The 18,902-nt window shown below is 37.5% G+C and overlaps 1 protein-coding gene across 1 annotated transcript in view; it reads right to left on the minus strand.

The window, feature by feature from the left end:
- Positions 1–18,902, minus strand: part of DROSHA (drosha ribonuclease III) — a 70,798-nt gene that overhangs the window by 23,174 nt on the left and 28,722 nt on the right. Inside the window, exons 15-22 of the mRNA XM_082752322.1 lie at positions 17,199–17,298; positions 14,244–14,351; positions 10,258–10,365; positions 7,664–7,802; positions 6,953–7,013; positions 4,929–4,988; positions 2,842–2,941; positions 26–128 (exon numbers count right to left, since the gene is read on the minus strand). Coding sequence (XP_082608448.1) covers positions 26–128; positions 2,842–2,941; positions 4,929–4,988; positions 6,953–7,013; positions 7,664–7,802; positions 10,258–10,365; positions 14,244–14,351; positions 17,199–17,298 — 779 coding nt within the window. The remainder of the gene's footprint in view (positions 1–25; positions 129–2,841; positions 2,942–4,928; positions 4,989–6,952; positions 7,014–7,663; positions 7,803–10,257; positions 10,366–14,243; positions 14,352–17,198; positions 17,299–18,902) is intronic.

The raw sequence follows: 18,902 nt of genomic DNA on the forward strand, positions 1-18,902 counted from the left end.
GCATACACAAACACACGTGGTTTACCTATCAGGGCTTCAAAGCAGTTGGCCATGGCATGGCGGAGATCCGATTCCCTGCAAAGGTCTGGACCATGGGCATAAAGCATGAATCGATCTAGTTCCAGCTTCTGCAGAATGTGAAAAGAGTTAAAGCCATGGTTATAGAAGTACAAGTTCTAGTCACTAGAACTCAATTACACCACTGCGATGCAGCAACTGGATTTGAGGGAACGTTAAAGCTGTTCTCCACAGTTTCAGTTCAGACATTGGCTTTAAGTTTAAAATTAGAACACTTTAATTGTTTTCTAGAGGCAAGCAGCTACAGTGTAATACTGTGGGAAAGCTAGGAATTATCAAACCAAAGATTCAAGGGAAGACAGATCAAAACAAGTTACTAGTTAAATTTAGGAAGGAATTCAAGAGGAGGGCTGAGGGTGTGACAGAAAAACAGCCTGCTATCAGATGGATGTAAGTGTGCCCTGTCTCTTGCTGGTAGTTTGCCCTCATGTGCTTTGCCTTCAGAAATGCTGAAGCAGCAATCAAAGGGAGGGGAGTTAACGCTGAGGAAAAAGATTACTCCTACGAGAAGAGAACAAAGCAAGACAGTGAGTTACAGGAACTCTGACAGACACAATCCAGTAAACATCTGACTTTATCCTTTATGAGTTTCAACAGGTGGTAATACCAAAAGCCTCTGCTCACTGAAAGCAGAACTGATATTTTAATCTGCAGTGCCACCTAGCTTTCTTTTCCCTTTCAACTGTGAATCATTAACATTCATTTTTAAGCCATATTTCTGCTTGCCAGTCAGAACCTAAGGTAGTGAGTCAGATGCATCATATAATGTATGATAATTCTGCTATAGAAATGCAGGCAAGAGCTACTAGGTTCTCTTTTTGTATTCATCTTTTTGACACAAAACCATTATTGAGATTTTTAAGGAAGAAATTTGCACATCTTGCAAAATTTGTATGAGAATAGGTTCTTCCCAAATGGGCGTAAGTTGCTACTGACCAATTTCTCATTAACTTTCAACTTCATCTTCCCAGAGTATATTTAAGAGGTAAAAGTAGAGAAACTAAGGTATTTGAGATGTGAGGCTTAGACATCTCAATTTGAAAAAAGGAGTCTTCCATTTTCAATGTGTGAGAACATATTCACAGCTCCAGAACAAAGGACAATACCACTTACCACTTTATCCAGTGCAGGGAACACTCGTTAGTTAACATCGAAGTGGAATATTGTTTTACTACAAATTTAAACTTTAGATTTTTTTCATTTGTTTGCATTAACTCTTTTCTCCAATGTCTTAGCTTCATTTCCATTGCTTGCATTCAGTATATTTTGCACATGCTTTACATCTCATTTCTGATCAAGACATGGCTCAGACTGTTTTTAAAATTGCTGCCACATTATCTCTTAGAAGCCACAGAAATTTATCCTTTGATCCTCAATTAAAACAGCATTCCACATGCCCAAGAGAACTTAAGGAGTTGAGAAATTTTTTGAGAAAGTAAACTGCGTGCAACATGGCACTGCATGGGGTTAATTAAGGGGCATGAAACCAGGATGGTCATATAAGATATACAAGAGGAAAAAAAGGGTAAGTTAGGAAATCAGGAATGTATAGATATCTAGTACTTACTTTCTATCTAATAGAGTTTAAAAAATGTTGCAATACATTTTCAAAGATAGTCCATTTAGAATAGTAAGTATAGTGGAAAGAGCTGGAAGAATATATAAACTTACCTGATTCAGACTTTAAAAAATAAAGTAAATTCAGCGTCAGACAGTTCAATATCGTATTTAAAAACAAAGCCCCAGTTGAAATGTTTTTCAATCAATTCATGCCTATCTAAATCATTAAAGAAAGCTTTGGAGGAAAATGATTTTGTTCATTCCCTACCTTACACTTCTCCAGAGGATTCGGCAAAAAGGCATGCTAGAAATCATGCAGTTTTTGCCAAAATCTCAAGACTGTATATGCTTGTTTAAATTATCGCATGAGTATGAACAGACAAGATTAAGAGAGACTTGAAAATCATCAGCAATACACAGTGGGGTGGTCGTGGGAGATGCACGCGCACGTGCATGGCCTAATACATTATACTGGCAAGCCTCAGACCGTTTTTTAAAAAAATATGTTAACAATCAAATCTGAATAAGGGAATACCAAATTATCTATGAACATAGACTTAATGAGCTTTGTATATCATATTCCCACCTCCAGTATCACGCAGGAATACAAAAAGCTCCTGTCATTCACAGAATTAAATAAAATAAAAATCAGAGGCATCTCAATTTTTCCCATGATGTAACGCTACTTTTCACCAAAAGACTTTTTAACATTTCGCTCTTTCACAGTTCACAGAAAGTCTGAAGGTAACTGCTTAGGTTAGGGAGTGGATGAAACAAACTCCCCTACCACCACCCCTCCACTGTCTCTACAGCCTGCTGCCATCTTCTACCTTAATGCTCCATCCCACAGTCCCTTTAAAGTAAACCAATTTTACTTCCCTTCTACTATCAATCTCAACATCTATGTTATTTAAAGTTAAATATAGAGGCACCTTCACCATAAGCATCCTAAAAACCTAATCTTCTGCTGGCAAAAATGACCCAACTATTCTTCTTAAAAACCTACTCTGGAGGTAACACCAAGCCCTACTTCATCTCTAAAATAACTTACAAATTAAAAAAAGCTCCTGTACCCTAAATTCTGTGCACAAAACATGATAAAGGCTGATGTTTGAAGCAGACAGATCCCTCAAGAAGCTACTCATGCACTAATAGTCTCACACATGGGTTTCAGCTACAGACACATAAAGCATAGGGGTGTACCTTAGCCAGCATGGCCAGATGTTGGTTCTGAACGATGGCGGTGCGGTATGTAGCTAGTCCTCCTTCCTCCAGAGTGGGAAACAGGTAGTACAAGTGGACACTGGCAAAACAAAATGAAGATGCTGTCAGCATTTGGTTAAAGATGAACTGACGTACGTCTCTATGGAACACCTCCTTCCCATCAGATCCTAGCTGGTAATGGGTCCCTTCCCAAGGTAGAAGATCAGCTTGAAGGTAAAGAAACAATCAAAGATTAAAACAGTTCTCAATAATATTGTCTGGGTAGCACGGGAAGCAGGGGAGAATGAGTGCTGCTTCTTTACTGGGCAGCACATAATTTCTAAACCCCTGCAGTGACAGGCAGTTCCCTCATCTGAAGGCATCTACCAACAGCAAAGGTGTTACCTGGAGGATGCTGAGCAATAAAAGCAGGGGAGAACCATCTGGCTTGAACTCTGTGCCACAGGTACACCACAGTGCTTTACGATGATATTATTCAGCCTGGACCACCACTTGGGATTTATTTAGTTTTTTAATTAACTAACTTATTTATTTTTACAGTACTTTAGAAAATAATTGCTCTTAAATGCCAATAAAAATAGTCTGTTTAAAAACAACATTACCAAACAGATGCTAACAGAGCCAAAGAACAGGAATCAACAGTCTGTATTTATCAAATGCGTGAAGTCATTAATACCACAAACAGAGAGAAAATGAGTTAAAGTCACAGGCTTTCAACTGCTGTTAATGATATTTATCATTGTGAAAGTAATATACTTTATTAGTAAACAAGAATTCAATGAGACAACCAAAACTTGAGTAAAGGATAAATGACACTGACTAGCTCTATATGGCTATTGAACCCACATCAAGAAAAGTTGAAGAGGGTTTTCAGAACCCCACAACTGGATTGCACTGGTAAGAGAGCGCTAATTATTAAAATACTTATTAATCCACTACAAAGGGGAAAAATCTGCAGGTGGAAACAGGATTTAAGAACAAGAGTTGCTATACAACTTAGAGGCAATCTAATCAAGGATTATAATTCACAAAAGCAGAAGCCTGAAGTTGAGTTGGGAAAAAAGCTTCAGATTTAAATAGGTGTTTACATGCTTTATTGAACAGAAACATAGCAGAGTTTTTTTCTTAATTGAGACAAAAGTTAGCTCAGAAAGTCAAGTGATGGTTGATGAACAATGACAATGAAAAATGCAAGACAATTTATTCAGCAAGTCTTCCATCTTATCAGCAAGTATTGTTCTATAGGAGAAAAGGCCATGGGCTTTAAGGGCAGTGGAGACCTTTACAGACTAATAGCTTTTAATACTGAGTAGCTAATGGGTAGTAGAGGCTAGCAGTGAATGGAGATAGGGGCAATTTTGTTATATGTATCAAACTTACTGTAAAGTTTTTCTTTATACAAGACTATTCTCCCATTAACAGTGGTAAAACAAAGCAGTGAAAATGGATAATCCTTATTTCATGGAAATTGGTTGCCACCAGTGCCCACTAAGAGAACCCAGTGAAGGTAGCTTTTACAATATTTTTGTGTTGTTCACTAATTTCAGAGTACTTGAAATGGACCAAAACTGGAGCTGTTCTGATGAAGCACGATTTCTTGCTTTTAGTTCTAAATAATTTAGATTTGTCCTCAACAATTTTATTTATATACAGACACTATGCAAGATATAGCCCTCATTGCTGGAAATTAAGAGCTGCAACACATTCAATATTACCAATTAGTGTTTTTCACTGGCAGCTAGAGAAAAGGAACCTATGGAAACAAAATGGCATGCTAATAAAAATCTTTCCTGTAAAAAATGGATACAAACTTCAATTTGACAGTTGCTGAAATATTAATTTCTAAAAACTCCAATCAATTTTAAATCACACTCAGTAAAACAAACTCTAGTTTCTCAGCAGCAGCATGAGAAGAATTTTCAAGAGGCATGTGCAGATGTGCAGCTTGAAATATCAGGGGCAGGACTGCAAACACAGGTGGTGAACATACACTGCAAAGCTTCATAAACCAAATGGTATGAGAATAACAAACAACAATGAGGGCTATTGAAGAATTCCCTGTTTACCTTGTTAAGAATTCTACCACAGCATCTCCCAGAAATTCTAAACGCTCGTTGTGGTTAATCCTGAAAAAGACAATTTAAGGTTTACTATTAAATAGCACGTGCCTGTAACTTACACAGTACATTTGGAACATTTATGAGTTGCTTGCTGATCAGACATGAATAGCCATTCCTGCAGCCTTCCCCACCCTCTCTGGAGTATGAGGGTACAAAAACAGAGTAACTACACAAATCTTAAAACTCATGAGTGACAGTCTTTGAAATTTCCGTATGTTCCATTCTGAGCTACTGTCAGAGCACAATAAATGCAGAGAGAAAACTGTTGTTGACTGGCACTGTGTAAAGCCCTACTGAGACTGGGTTTCTTTGTCCATAACAGGACATCAGGTGGTTGAAACAAATGACCATCTTCTGCCTTTAGTGGGTAACTAGGGCAGTGTACGTAATTAACATCAACACCTGCAGGGTACCGTGATTCTGCAAGACTTGTTGGTATGGCAGAGCTACAATGGAGCAAGTACCTTCATTTTTCATGGCACCTTTAAATACCAGACAGGCACGCAGACTGTTTTCTGTAATTTCATTTGAGCTCAAAACAAAGAATTGCTGAGGAAGATACATTCGAAGATACCGTAAAGTTTTACACACTTTATATTCAGTGATTTCTTGTGATTGCTCCCAGTTTCCCTTTGTTTTGTATAAAGTTTCATTTCCCCCTGAACTCTCTGCCTGTTTATAAAACAAAGGACTAACAGGACACAGGGATTGCAAAGGAATGTGAGTTTGTCTTTAAATATATACAAATTTCTGCTCTACACCTCTAAGCATGTAATTAGCACCATTTTGATTTCACATGTGGATGTAACAGAATTAAGGCCATAGCCACAGGATGGTTTTGTATCCAAAAGATCTTTTGAGTGTTTGACAGCTTTTATGATAATTTGCATTCCCTCAATGATTATATGACTTTTGTTCATGCAGACCTTTGTTATGGGCTGAAAGAATTCAAGTACCAATGCTGTGTAGAACAATGAAGTGATGAATACAGAAACTCTGCTGTGTAGTGACATAGCAGAAAATACAGGTCTTTCAAAAGCAGGATTTTATTTTGTGGATTATTTAATGCGAATGCAATTTAACCTTATCTCACATTGTTTTACAAAGGCTGAAATAATCTTGAGATTGACTCTCAAAGAAAAAAGGGCACAGTCTAGCTGAAACAGCATTCGGGGAACACTACAACAATCATTTATTCAGAATTCAACTACCTCTGCTCCCGAGCTTCCTCCAGAGTGATGGCTCTCAAAAGGCCCAGTCATAACCACGGGTTAACCAATATACCCCATCCTCTAGTTCAGGCAGTAAGGAGACTTCACATGTAACTGTTTCTTGCATTATCCCTATCAGCTTTGTTTACTCAGTTTGGCTACATCTGGTGTTTGTAGCTATTAAGCTCAAACATTTTTTTGCACAGAACTCTTAGTGGTTATTTAAACTACTGGTTAAACTAGTGGTTATTTAAACTATACAACTGTAATAATTCAGCTTTTTGTCCTCAGCTGTTTATGCGTCTCTCTTTAAACTGGACCAGTAGACCAGCAAAGCCCATATTTGACATCATACTTGTGTTAACAAGGTGCCATGCCAGGAAAAGTACTGCTACAAGGAAAGGTGATGGAGAATCCAATTTACAGCAATGATAACAGTAAAAGAACTTACTTTTCATCGTGCAGAAAGCAAAAGGTAGCATTTTAGCCCTCATTTCAAGGATAAGCAGAAATTACAGAATTAGCTTTTAAAACCTTCCTTAGGATTTCTCTGCAGGCAAACATTTACTATGTCACTGATAAACAAAGTTCAGCACATCCCCAGAAGATAAGTCAATTCCACATTACTCCATTTCAACTATTTGCCAAAACTGCTGCCGCCAATAAGTTGGTTGAAGTAACTCCTGCAACAGTTTATCTCCTTGCAACTAGTTCATAACTAACATGCTGTACAAATCTAAAAGCAATTATATTTGTTACCTGGAAGGAGCTGGATCATCCTGTCCCAAACGGGACATAATATTTATCAAGGTGTTTATCCCTAGAAATATAAACAATATTATATATTATATAGTAAGTATTATTAAACAATTGCTAATTCAATTTACATAGACAAAATAATTACTCAAAATGGTACTTTGTGATTGCTATACACAAAATCTTGCTGTTATTTATAGAGCTCATTTACAGCAAGTATAATCCTGACAGATGTTTTCTAACTGACCACCATCCCATTACAAGCAGCTTTTTTATGTTTGTGTTCAGAAAGCCAGAGACATACTACCTCTGCCAGAAAGACATTCTGAACATTACACAAAAATAAAAAAAATCTTCTCTACATCTGAATATATTTAAGGGGTAAGGACTAGTTTAGAGCAGACAGACCACATTTTCGTTTTACAAGATACCTTTACAAAATATCCTCCAGTATGCTTACAATGTTGAATAGCAAGTTAAGAAAACAATACTTTACAAAAGTATTTATAATTTATCTTGCTTTTTCTCAGCAACTCGACTAATTTCTAAAATCCAGTTGTTTAGAAAGATCCCACTGGTTGTATGTATAACCATTGAAATCCTCCACTAAAGTGATCTCAGAAGAGCAATGGACAACAAAATAGTAACAGACAAAATTTTTTCTTACTGATTAAGAGTGAGGTGAGAGAAAATGGTAGTGGTGTAACTACGTACCTTTTTTTCTCATATGCATATGATGAACCTTTCTGTCTCCATACTTGGGCTGTCGAATTCCACAGTTGGATAAGGAATTTCTGGCATGGTCCGGATTCATTCCAAAGTTTAAGTGATGGCTTGGATGAGTCATGGCAAGCTGTATTGTAGCACATGCAAGAAAATGAAGTCTTAGGTTTATTTTTGCAAATACAATAAAAAATACTGGATTGGTAGCTAATAATTATTATTTTTTTTTTTTTAGTTTGAAGAAAAGCTACAAAGTGATGTTGTCAATTAGTAGCTTGGTTCCAGCAATTTAAACATAGGGTGTATGATTTCAGATGTCAGAGAAGAAGCAACACTTATGCCCAATCATCACTTTACCAAATTAATTTTCAGTTTTTTTTCTTTTTAAGAAAAATTACCTTTGAAGGTAAAAGCATGAACTGTCAATTTGCCCTAACAGTTTTGCTTACCAGCTATGCTGACTTGTTTTAAATACAACTACATTTGCTTATTCAAAAATATACTCATTGTAACGTTGCAGGACAAATGTTCATATTAAAAACAGGAACAGTAAAGAGTATCTCCACTATTCACATATTTGATTAAGGGCATTTAAATATTAGTAAAGCTTTCCTACTTTCAAGTAAAAACAAACAAACAAACAAACAAGTGCATTATCTCTGGCACAGTTATACAAAGCAGGACTCTCAGGACCATAGAGAGCCACTCTTCAACGGAAAGTTAACATCAGTGGCAGAATTGGTCTTCTGTTTTAAGTTTCTACCATTTAGCACCCGCTAACTTCCTCTGCTGCTGATACCAAGATTGCAAAAATGGCAGCAGGTAAAGGTACTCTAACTTGCTTTTATGACTCTCTGCAAACTCATTGTTGGGTGTGTATATGCAAAGAAAATGTATATTATGCATGCATAGATGTATACATTCATATACCGCTTATATAAGAGAGACACTAGCAAATTCAAGTTGCAGAAAGTTGTTTCTGAAACACTTGCAGGAATGTTGCTGCAGGCTATAAGCAAAGACATTCCAGTAGCCCTATGCACACTTCATTCAAACAGTGGCTACAGCTTTCCAAAGACAGGACTTAGAGAAATTTCAGTTGCTGGGAATAAAAAGAATAGTCATTCAACAGTAAGAATTTTCTCAAAGTCCTTTTCAGTTCCTCACTAATGTTAGTAAGATTGTCATAACTGCATATTTTCAACTTCTGCTCCATCTGTACTGGATGAAACACTACCTTGTCTGAACTGTTAAGCTAGCATATTCTTTCTTACCCAGTCTGTGCTTTAAAAACAACACAATATGACAGAACATGTGAAAATCAATGCAAAACTATACATCTGTTATTTTCTATGCACAAATGTTAAAGGTGCTATATAAATTTTTTAACAAGTCTTTCCTGGAACAACTTACTGTGCTTTAAATAAATATGCACAGGGATCAGCATTAAAGAGTTGTAACATTTATTATAACTAAACATTAATTTGACTGATGTCAACATACTTCATTTCATGCGTTCTCCCCTTTTCAAATGTGATCAGTTTTTTAGTTTGTGTCTTTCGTCTCAACATTTAAGATTTGTCACTGCATTTTTATCTTTCATGTTAAAACCAAGGCAGCCTGCAAACAAAACCTACAAGATCCCCAGTGTTTAATGCAACTTTCAGTAGGATTGAAGTAGGACTTTTTTCTCTAAAAGCACCTTTTAGAAAACAAAGAAACTATGAAAAAAAATCACAGCAAGCCTTGACTTAGAATTCTTCAGGAGGTTTAAGGTCTACATCCACATATAGAAACTGCATTTTTTGAACTTTGGGAAAATTAAATTAAATTTTTTCAGCCCCTACCACAGTCAGTGGAGGGAGACTGGGTATTTTAGGGAGAGATCTTGAACAGAAGCCCATTTTCCTTCAGCAACTTCAGAAGAAACATATGGGGAAAGGGACCAGCATGCCAAAAGTCAGTCTTCTGGATCTTCTGGAGCTGACCAGTTCCACACACACACTTACATAAATGGCTGGTCACGCAACAAGGATGTATTTAAAAAAAATAAGCCCCCCCTCCTCTCCAGTTCCTGCCCTTGTTTGTAAATGCAACTTTTCATTACGTACTTGTAGAAATCAAGAGCTGAAGAGAAGTTTGAAAACTCCTTGCACTAGCTATAAATGTTGCCTTTTCATTTTGCATTTAAGTTACTCGTCTTTGGAATAACAGGCTATAAAAGGAAAAAGCAAGGCACTGACTCATCTGCAGAAAACCACTATCCATCACAAATAGGTAAAATAACAAGTACTGTACCGTCCAGTCTTTTCAGACAGACTATTCTTTCTCTTCTACACATTACAAGCAAATCCAGGTTTACCACTGAGCAAAGGCAGGTGGATGTCTACATGCATAGATGTAGAATAGATGTGTTAATTTAAAAACCTGTCGGAATAACTAAAACATTTGAAAGATTTTTGGTGCAAACAATCAAAATATCTCAAAGCAGCTCATTTTCATGATTTTATGTAGAAGACAGGATTATAAATAAACTAAATTTTAGGAAGACAAAATGGCAAGTAATTTATTTTTGCATAACCTACCTGCAGCAAGCACCTATCTCGAAAAGTGTAGCCTATCAATTTGTCCAAATGCATCAGACACTGATGGTAGCGAATATGGTGGGTGAGAACAGGAAGCATCATTGCGTGCTAAAAAAACAATAAGGAAAAGCATTCATCTTCACTGCACAGAATACACCATTGACTAAGCTATAAATACAAACATCCCATTTGTCACAACATCCATTGTCTTGGTTTAAGTGAGAAAAATAAGAAAATCATGGTTTCCCAATCCCCATCACCAGAACATAGTGAAGTTGGATTTGTCCACCTGCATAATCACAGTGAGAACATTCCCCTGCCAACATAAACAGAATAATAAATGCATAATAAGTTTTACTGAAGTATTTTGAATAAGGAAAAACATCTAGTCACCAGCAGGGTCAAATTTTCAAGAACCTGTGACTGAATACAATGCTAGATGCTTTAATACCCTGCAGCTTCAGGTTAGTACCAGTGGAGGACCGACCACCTCCCCTGGCCCCATATAACATTAGAGAACATGTAAACCACTTTAACCTGCTTTTTACAAAGAAAAGTAATTTTCAAGCACTGTTATTACTACATTAATTCTTCTTCAAAGGAACTGAAGTTAAGGGTTTTTTGAAGTTTTTTGAAGCAATTTCTGGGATTATGTGCTAAAAATATTGGAAAGGTTGCCATTTTACCATCTAGTACAGAAACTTTTCTGTTTGGGGAAATATAAATAAGAAGTAAACTTATGTTACAACAACAAGAGTTTCCCTCTTTCAGAGTTTTAAAACTAATTCCACTTAGTGTTACTGATTGTGGATGATCTGGATTGAAATGACACCATTTACCAGTACCAGTATGATGATTATCAATATCAAAAACCTTGCATTGCACTGAAAAGTGAGAGCACTACAAGGATTTATGCATGTAACTGCCTTTGTGACACTGATGTCAAATTTCAGCTCTTTCCTATGAGTGACATTTCATGAATATATTCAAAAGGGTAACATGCTTTAAGGGAATTAAAATATGACGGCTATCCATATTAATTTCATAAAGACGAATATATTATGATTACAGATGATTAATGTATAGTGTGGAGAGATGCAAAAAAGCAAGCATACAAATCGGATGATGTATAATTCATGGTAAGTGACGTTATGGATTTCTGCATGGCATTAAAGAAAGAACAGCAGAAGGAAACTTGGGAAAGTTACAATAATGAGAAGTTAAGAATAACCAATGGCAAAGGTTTCTATTCAAGTAAGATATTGCTGGTTCAGTTCTTTAGAACTGAACACGTAACAAAGGTAACAAAGGAAACAACTAGTTAACAGCAAGAAAGAGGCTCTCTGGATCTCCGAATAGCAGGAAAATGCAAAACCACAGGAAGCAAAACAAGCATGTCCAAATGAAACTTTATTTTGTTCATGTCACTCATTTAGAGTTTTTGGGTAATGTAAAAGCTGGGGGAACACACCTCTTATCTCCACATAAACTCACATTTGTGTTTCATGGAAGAAATTAGTTACAGTAAGTAAAAATGTTGCTTCACAGGACAACTCTGCTTCCCTGCCTCTATGTTCCCCTCCGCAGGCTGCCAGACAGCAAAGCAAGGTTTGATATTGTTTTCACTGAGCAACCAATACATATGGCCCGAAGTCTGAGACTGGAATAAGAAGCTTCAGATTGTATCAGCTGTTCTGCAGTGAATGAGGAATTGGCATCTCCCTGGGAGGCACGTAGAAGGTCTTTAATTTGACTCTTGTAGTTATATTGACAAACTGCTGCTTTCATAGCACTAAATACTTGATTGATTCAATTAATGTGTGTCATGATGGATTACAGCTATTTGATGTTTCTGATGTTTTATTTATCTCTATAAGAAACTGAAATGTAGGCTTTAAAATTGTATTAGGCTCAAGAATGGCTAGTGATTAAAAAGTTCTCTTTAAATTGTACGGCTACAGGAGTTACCCCATAACCTTGGTACTTGAATCTGGTTATAAATATACTAGTAACTTTTATGTATATGATTCTAGACTTTGTTGCCTATTCTTTTCTTGCTGCAGCTGGCATTGCAAGGCAGAGGACTCTCCCAGATGTCCCCAGGGCTGTCCCCTAGCTTGGCAAGAGCCAAGCTGCCAGTGCAACTCTGACCTGAAGCTACCAAGAAGAGTCAGAAAAACTGATGTATTTTGAAATGCATCATTTCTCTCCCTGAACACCTAATGCAGCTGTTGAGGAGCAGGACAGGCAATGATGGATGGGTATCTTCATGGTGGGACCCAGTCTGAAGAGTAAGTGCTGCCCATCTCAGTCCTCAGTGACCAAGAAGTGCATTTCACCTACTGAATAATGTTAAGTAAGCCTGGCAGAAAACAGCCATTGCACATTTTCAAAACATTTCACTCGCCTTTATTCCTCCCTCCAAGAAGTTCATTCTTGAAGTCACAAAGACGAGTGTTACAACAGCTGCATTGAACTTGGAGCAACTTTAAACTGTTAGAATGACTTAAGTTTCAATCTTCTAATCTATAATCCTTTTAAACACTAAGGAAAGCCAGTATTTTTAAATTACTGCACTTTAGGTCTACCTACAGAGTTAATTTACATGTATTTAGGTTTAGTCTGATTTAGAAAAAAACATGCAGCAACAATAGCAGTCTTTCATTTTTACAGATTTACAGTCTGCCTACTCTTGACCTCTCAAAGAAAAAAAAAATCAAAGGACTTTCATTGTAGAACTGCCTGATTTAGATGTTCTGGCTGCAGATGTGCAGTTTTATTCCCATAGCTCTTAGGTGATTTGCTATCCTTCAACAGCAAATGAGAACAAAAAATATCCAATGATACATTAAAAGTTGAATCTTAAAAGTTATTATGAATAAGAAAAAAACTTTCAAATCTCCTAAATTAGAAGTTTATACTGTTTCCTTAACTTGTAACAGATCCAATTTACAACAAAAAATAGAAAGGGGATATAAATTTCCTCTGCTACGTGAGAGGATACTGTTCAACTGTTCTTTGACTTCAGAATCAACTGTAGAATCAAAGTAAGTACTTCACACAGGAAAAAAAAAGCAATTTTAGTTATTAGCATTTTTCTCCCATTCAAATGCCCCCTCTGGCCTTACCAAGGTTCCAATACATCAACAGGATTTCTAACTAAACCTTTCCCAAGTCACCCCTAAGTTTTTATTTCATACCATTAATATTGATATTTTTTTTAGCCTGTAATTCTTAATCAACATCTCTGAAACAGCAAAAATAACCCAATTATACTACTAGTATATTTATTTGGCTGATACACTTACTTGAATTTTGCTAATACAATGTTAGACAAATGCATTTTATTATATTTAAACCTTTTGTTTGTAATCAAAGTAGGTGGCTGCCACCTGCTTGGGATTAGGATCCAGCAGAGATTTGCGCCTTGAAAGTTTCATGCGTTTAGAACATTAACTTATCTGAAAGATCTTCCTACTGAGTGTCACCCTTTTTTAATCCATGTTTGATTCTTTTTCTTTCAAGTAAAAAAAACACTTTATACTACAATAAGAAAAAAAAAATCTCTAAATATAAAGATATCTTAAGCTAAAAATATCTAATACCAACCCAATTGATGAAGAAGCATTGATGTTCAGCACTTGACTCAACATACGGTTGATAGAAGTCAAGGCTACTGCATTTCAGACCTCCAGGTCTCAAATCCGCCATTCTTGAGTCCTATCATTCCCATGCCTGCCCCACTTTGTGCTCGTCAAGAGTAGCAAGCTGGAAAATTACACCTATAAAATAGCTTCTTGGGGAAGGTGTGTGTGTGTGCGTGAATGGGGCTAGAACAGCTCCCTACAGCAACAGATCATGTTGAGGCAAAGGTATTAATTTCCAGTGGTTGGTTCTTCAGCACAGAACCATAGCAAATTCTTACAGGAGGTAAGTGGCAGCAATGGAGAAAAACAATACATCATGCATCTCTGCAGTTTAGTCACCTGGCAGACATCGGAGCGTATTCCTGTTTTCCAGAATCCCTGGCTACTCAATTCAACAGTCACTTCACGCCTCATCGTGTTCTTCTGCCGGATTTTCTGCAGTGCTTCCTAGACAGGCAGAAAACACAGCTCCTGTGAAGAACTTTCTACAGCAAAGCAGCATCAAAGAAAGCACGTGCATTCGCAATATTTAAGGTTCACTTTTGGCAAATGGTTTCTAAAACTACTGTAACTCTTGTAACTGCCAGCCACAGACCATGGTGGATATGGAATACAATGCAGACAAAAGAGTTTGTCAGACCAAGAAGATAAATATGACTATTTTTTGTTGTAGATGACAAAACAAACTAGCTCTACCTGTACCTTCCAAAGTTGTGCATACACAAGCAAGCTAACATCTTTATAACGAAAGAACCTTCTTTACCATTGTGCATAACAACCTCTTCAAGTCTATGTCCGTGAGTATTCCCAGTCTGAAGAATTCAGTAGGAATAAGGTATTCAACAGATTAAATAACAGAAATCCTGTTACATGACCCCAGCTACATCATAACACTATTGTCAGTACCACCAGTCTGGGAAAGGGGTCAGCATTCACTGGTCCTGGAGCCTATTATGATGAAATCTACCAATATTATTACAATTAAATTAAAGGTACTTTAAACGTTTAAAAAAAACAACACAGACTGTTTGATGTTGCACAACAGTTCTTTTGGCTGTATAAGCTATGAAATGGGTACTTAGGTTCTCTGACAGAGCCATTTTAAAAAAGTATTCTCTGTAAAAATGGAATGAAAAAGAAAAACCACTAAAATAAATCCCCTCCAGACCAGGATCTTTTGGTTCCAATACTACAGAGCCCCTGCAGTATGCAGCATGCACTAAAGTAAAGACACCCCCCAGAGCTCTTCCCTCTTCAGTCAAGAAAACTTTTCAAAGCTGCAACTCATCCTTCCTCTCCTTCTCCCTACAGGGCACACGCTCAAAGCCATCCCTTCCCAGTTCCCGGTCTGAAGCCAGCGAGCATCTCTGGGCAGGAACAGGCTGTGCTTTCTGCTCCAGAGAAACTCACAGAATGGTTCCAAGAGGCACATCTACCCAAACAGTTTAGTCAAACCTGTTTCTAGACAGTACTATGATGTCTAGCATAGGATGCTAGTCAGCCCAGGCTCCGTTCATATGCAGTGAAGGGGGATAAGCTGCTTCAGAAAACACGTTTCTCTCTTAACTGCCTTCAAAGTGAGCCTTAGGGTCCCAACTTATGCATCTGCTCTAAGAAGTCAAAGTCAGGTTAGAGCCCCTACGCATGACCTTGTCACAAATAACATCATGCAATCGCAAGTGGTGAATGACCGAGGGCAGAGGTGCTTACAGCACCGCACCCCTTGGGCACTGCCTAAAACTTGCATTTCAAGGCCGTGCCATCGGGTGTTTTCCAACACTAGCACTAGAGTGCTCATGAGACCTCGCTGTACTTTCAGGCTGACGGGCTCAGGAGCACTCCAGCATTACTCATGACTCAATCCTTAAAAGCACATGCACCAGTTAGGTGCAGCCCTACAGCTCCTACTGTGTTATTGACACCTCCATTAGCAGAATGCAGAGGTTATCCTCATGTAAAGCTTCTTCTTCAGCCCCACACCTCTCTCTGACTGCAGACAACAACTTGAGAAACCCATCATCCTAAACAGTCTAGAAACAAAGACCAGAACACCACACTGTAAATACCACCACATTTTTATCTTCTGAAGCTAAACAATCACTCCCCTACAACAAATCCACCACCATTTTACACAAGCCATCCATTAGCCACTGATAAAAACATGTCCAAAACACAACGGTCCTCCCTTCCACTTGCTCTCCTCTGAGCATGGAAAGCTCTAGCAAAGAAAATCATCTCCTATAGGGTCCTTTTTTTTTTTTTTTCCTTAAAAATTGTGGCACTGGTGAATTGTAACCCTGTTTTTTTTTTCCACACGTTTACAGGGAGGGAAGCTAAGGGCTTGTTTAACACCAGCATAAATAAAACATCAACTAAGACTCTTTGTCATGCAACAGCATAATATGCTTTGCAGTAGTAACAAAACCAAACAGGGTGTCAAACAGCTACAGCTACCATAACCACGGACACAGAATTAGCAAATTAGAGGCAATTAAAATAACGGCCTGGCTTTTTTATAAATAAAACCACACCACCATCCATCCTGTGCCAAAGAAGTTCATTTCTCCTCTCTGAATTATTTATATAAGTTGTCCAATGTAGAGTGTCTGACAGACAAGTCACCAGACAAATGCAAAGCTTCAGTGTAAAACCTTAGATGATGGATACCTTAGAGTGGGCTACTTTTGTCTACATGTAGGTGACTATTTTTCTAATTTTGGTTGAGCATTTACACTTTGGAATTGCTTTTTGCTCATCACTCTGGGGGAAAAAGTATTCATACACACACCTATCATTAAATATTACTAAGAACAACCGGATTATCCCAACTGTTTAAGATGTTCTGTTACCACTCAAAGATCTTAAGGAATTCACTAAGATAGTCTAATAAATTAGTTTAAAACTATGCACAAGCATGACAGTTTTTAATCTCAAAAGAGGAATATTTAAAATGATGAGACGCTTAAAAGAGCATTCTGAAATGAAAAGTCCTTCTTTATGCTAATTCCTGAAGCCATTAAAGGCAAGGGCTGTAAAGAAGTTATGGCTCCACAAAGATCATTTCTGTAATTGGATAAAAAAAACTTGAAGTAGTATGAGAGTTGCATAAAAGGAAAAAATGAAAAAAATCCATTCACTAACAAGAAAAGATAAAAATAAAATCTGTATTAACAGCCTCAGAAGAAAACCTTTTGCGAAGGATTTCTATTGTTTCCATAAAAAGGGCACTTATACAGCTTCACTCCATCCTGAATTACTGTGCCCAATTATCAGATATGGGAAGGCCCAGCATACCTCTCTCTGTGATAATTTCTGTTTATCAGCCTGTTTGACTTTGGGACTGTTAGCCAGCAGGTGACGCAGCTTCACGTAACTCTTCCACAGCTTTTGGTATCTGAAGGACAAAACCAGAAAACAAGTATTTTAGTTGATATAACAGAAGCGTCTTGGAGCTTGGCCTTCTGAATTCACACAGACATGGATAATCTACAAGCATCTTTTTGCTCAAAAGATCTCAAAGCATCTTCCAAGAAAGGTGACAGCATCCCTACAGTTGTTACTGACGCAGACACCGCAACATAGAGGAGGCATCTGGGTGCAATGTGAGGTGAACAGCAAAGCTCAGGGGAGAACCCAGGTCTCCCAGATCCCCACCTATCCTCACCAAAAGGCCACCCGTGCCTGCTGAAAAGACTTCCCCATAGTGCAACATCTCAATTCAGGCAGAAGACTCCCTCATCTGCATGAGATTCCCCTGTTGCTCACCAAGAAGTATTAATATTTTCCAGGAAGCGTCTGTCCTTACACTGGCTGAAACATTTTAATGAAGCACATGAAGAGAAGGCCTATGAGTCACAAGCAACACAAGCATTCTGTGAATAGTGAAATTAAGCTTCAGTTCATGCCCTACAGTGCCAAGTTCTCTGTGGCTAGTGCATACATAAGGTTCCTGGTTTTTACCCAGCCATCTTGCCTACTTGCATTTTGGGATGGTCTAGTCAGATGGAAATTTAGGCAACAGAGTTTGTTACTGTCTGGATAAGCACCCACTCTTTTCACCCCCGAGACTTATCTGCAAGACTTATCATGCAAGTTTAAGTTCACATATCAGCTTTTTCCCCATTCTCAGGTTATCAAAGTTAATAAAAAGAGGTCAATATTGTGCAGAATTTCACAAAATCTGTAATACTAAGTCACAAGCCTTTCAGACTAAAAAAGTATAATTTGCTGAAAATAAATGTAAAAGAGCACTCCTATACACATCCTTGACAACCAAAGGAGTGAAAACACTAAGGTAAAAAAAAAAAATTGCTGATGATACAGAAGTACTCAGAATATTAAATCTAAAATCCCCAAAGAGTTGTAGACGAATGTGTGTCATACATGCACACTGGAGTAACCGGGCCTCAAAACTGCAGGTGAAATTCAATGTTGTCAAATAGCACTGATCAGTAAGAGGAAAGAGACAACCTTAACTTAACCTTAACTATACATGCAGAAGAGCTGGGGTTTATTTTCTGTCATCATTCAGAAAACAGACCTGTGAGTCAATGGAAGAATTCCCTGAAAATGTCATTAGTTACAAAAAACTTCTAGACTTCTAGAATAAAACCCAGCAACAACTTTTATGCCACTACACAAATCCATAATGAAACAGTATTCCCTGCTGTTCATGAAGTTCTGCTTCCCTTTTCACTCTTCTATCCTTATAGACACAGGAACAAAGGTACATGCAAAAGTAGTGAATGCAAAATCTTCCAAGCTAAAAGCAGCAGACAGACTCAACCCTTCAGGCCATAAAAAAAAAAGACAAAGAAGGAAGACAGGGTGCAGAGAAATGTAAGTGCCATGAAGAAAGCAAACAGGAAATGGCTACATTATACATTAATAGACGTAAGACCTGAAGAGCATCTAATCAAGTCATGTAGATGCTTGGAAGAAAAAAGAAATTCAGTCTTTTTTTTTTTAATATAATGTACAACAGCACTCAGAAAGTGA

Source organism: Aythya marila (assembly GCF_965140915.1).
Source record: "Aythya marila genome assembly, chromosome: 2".
Lineage (NCBI taxonomy): Eukaryota > Metazoa > Chordata > Aves > Anseriformes > Anatidae > Aythya > Aythya marila.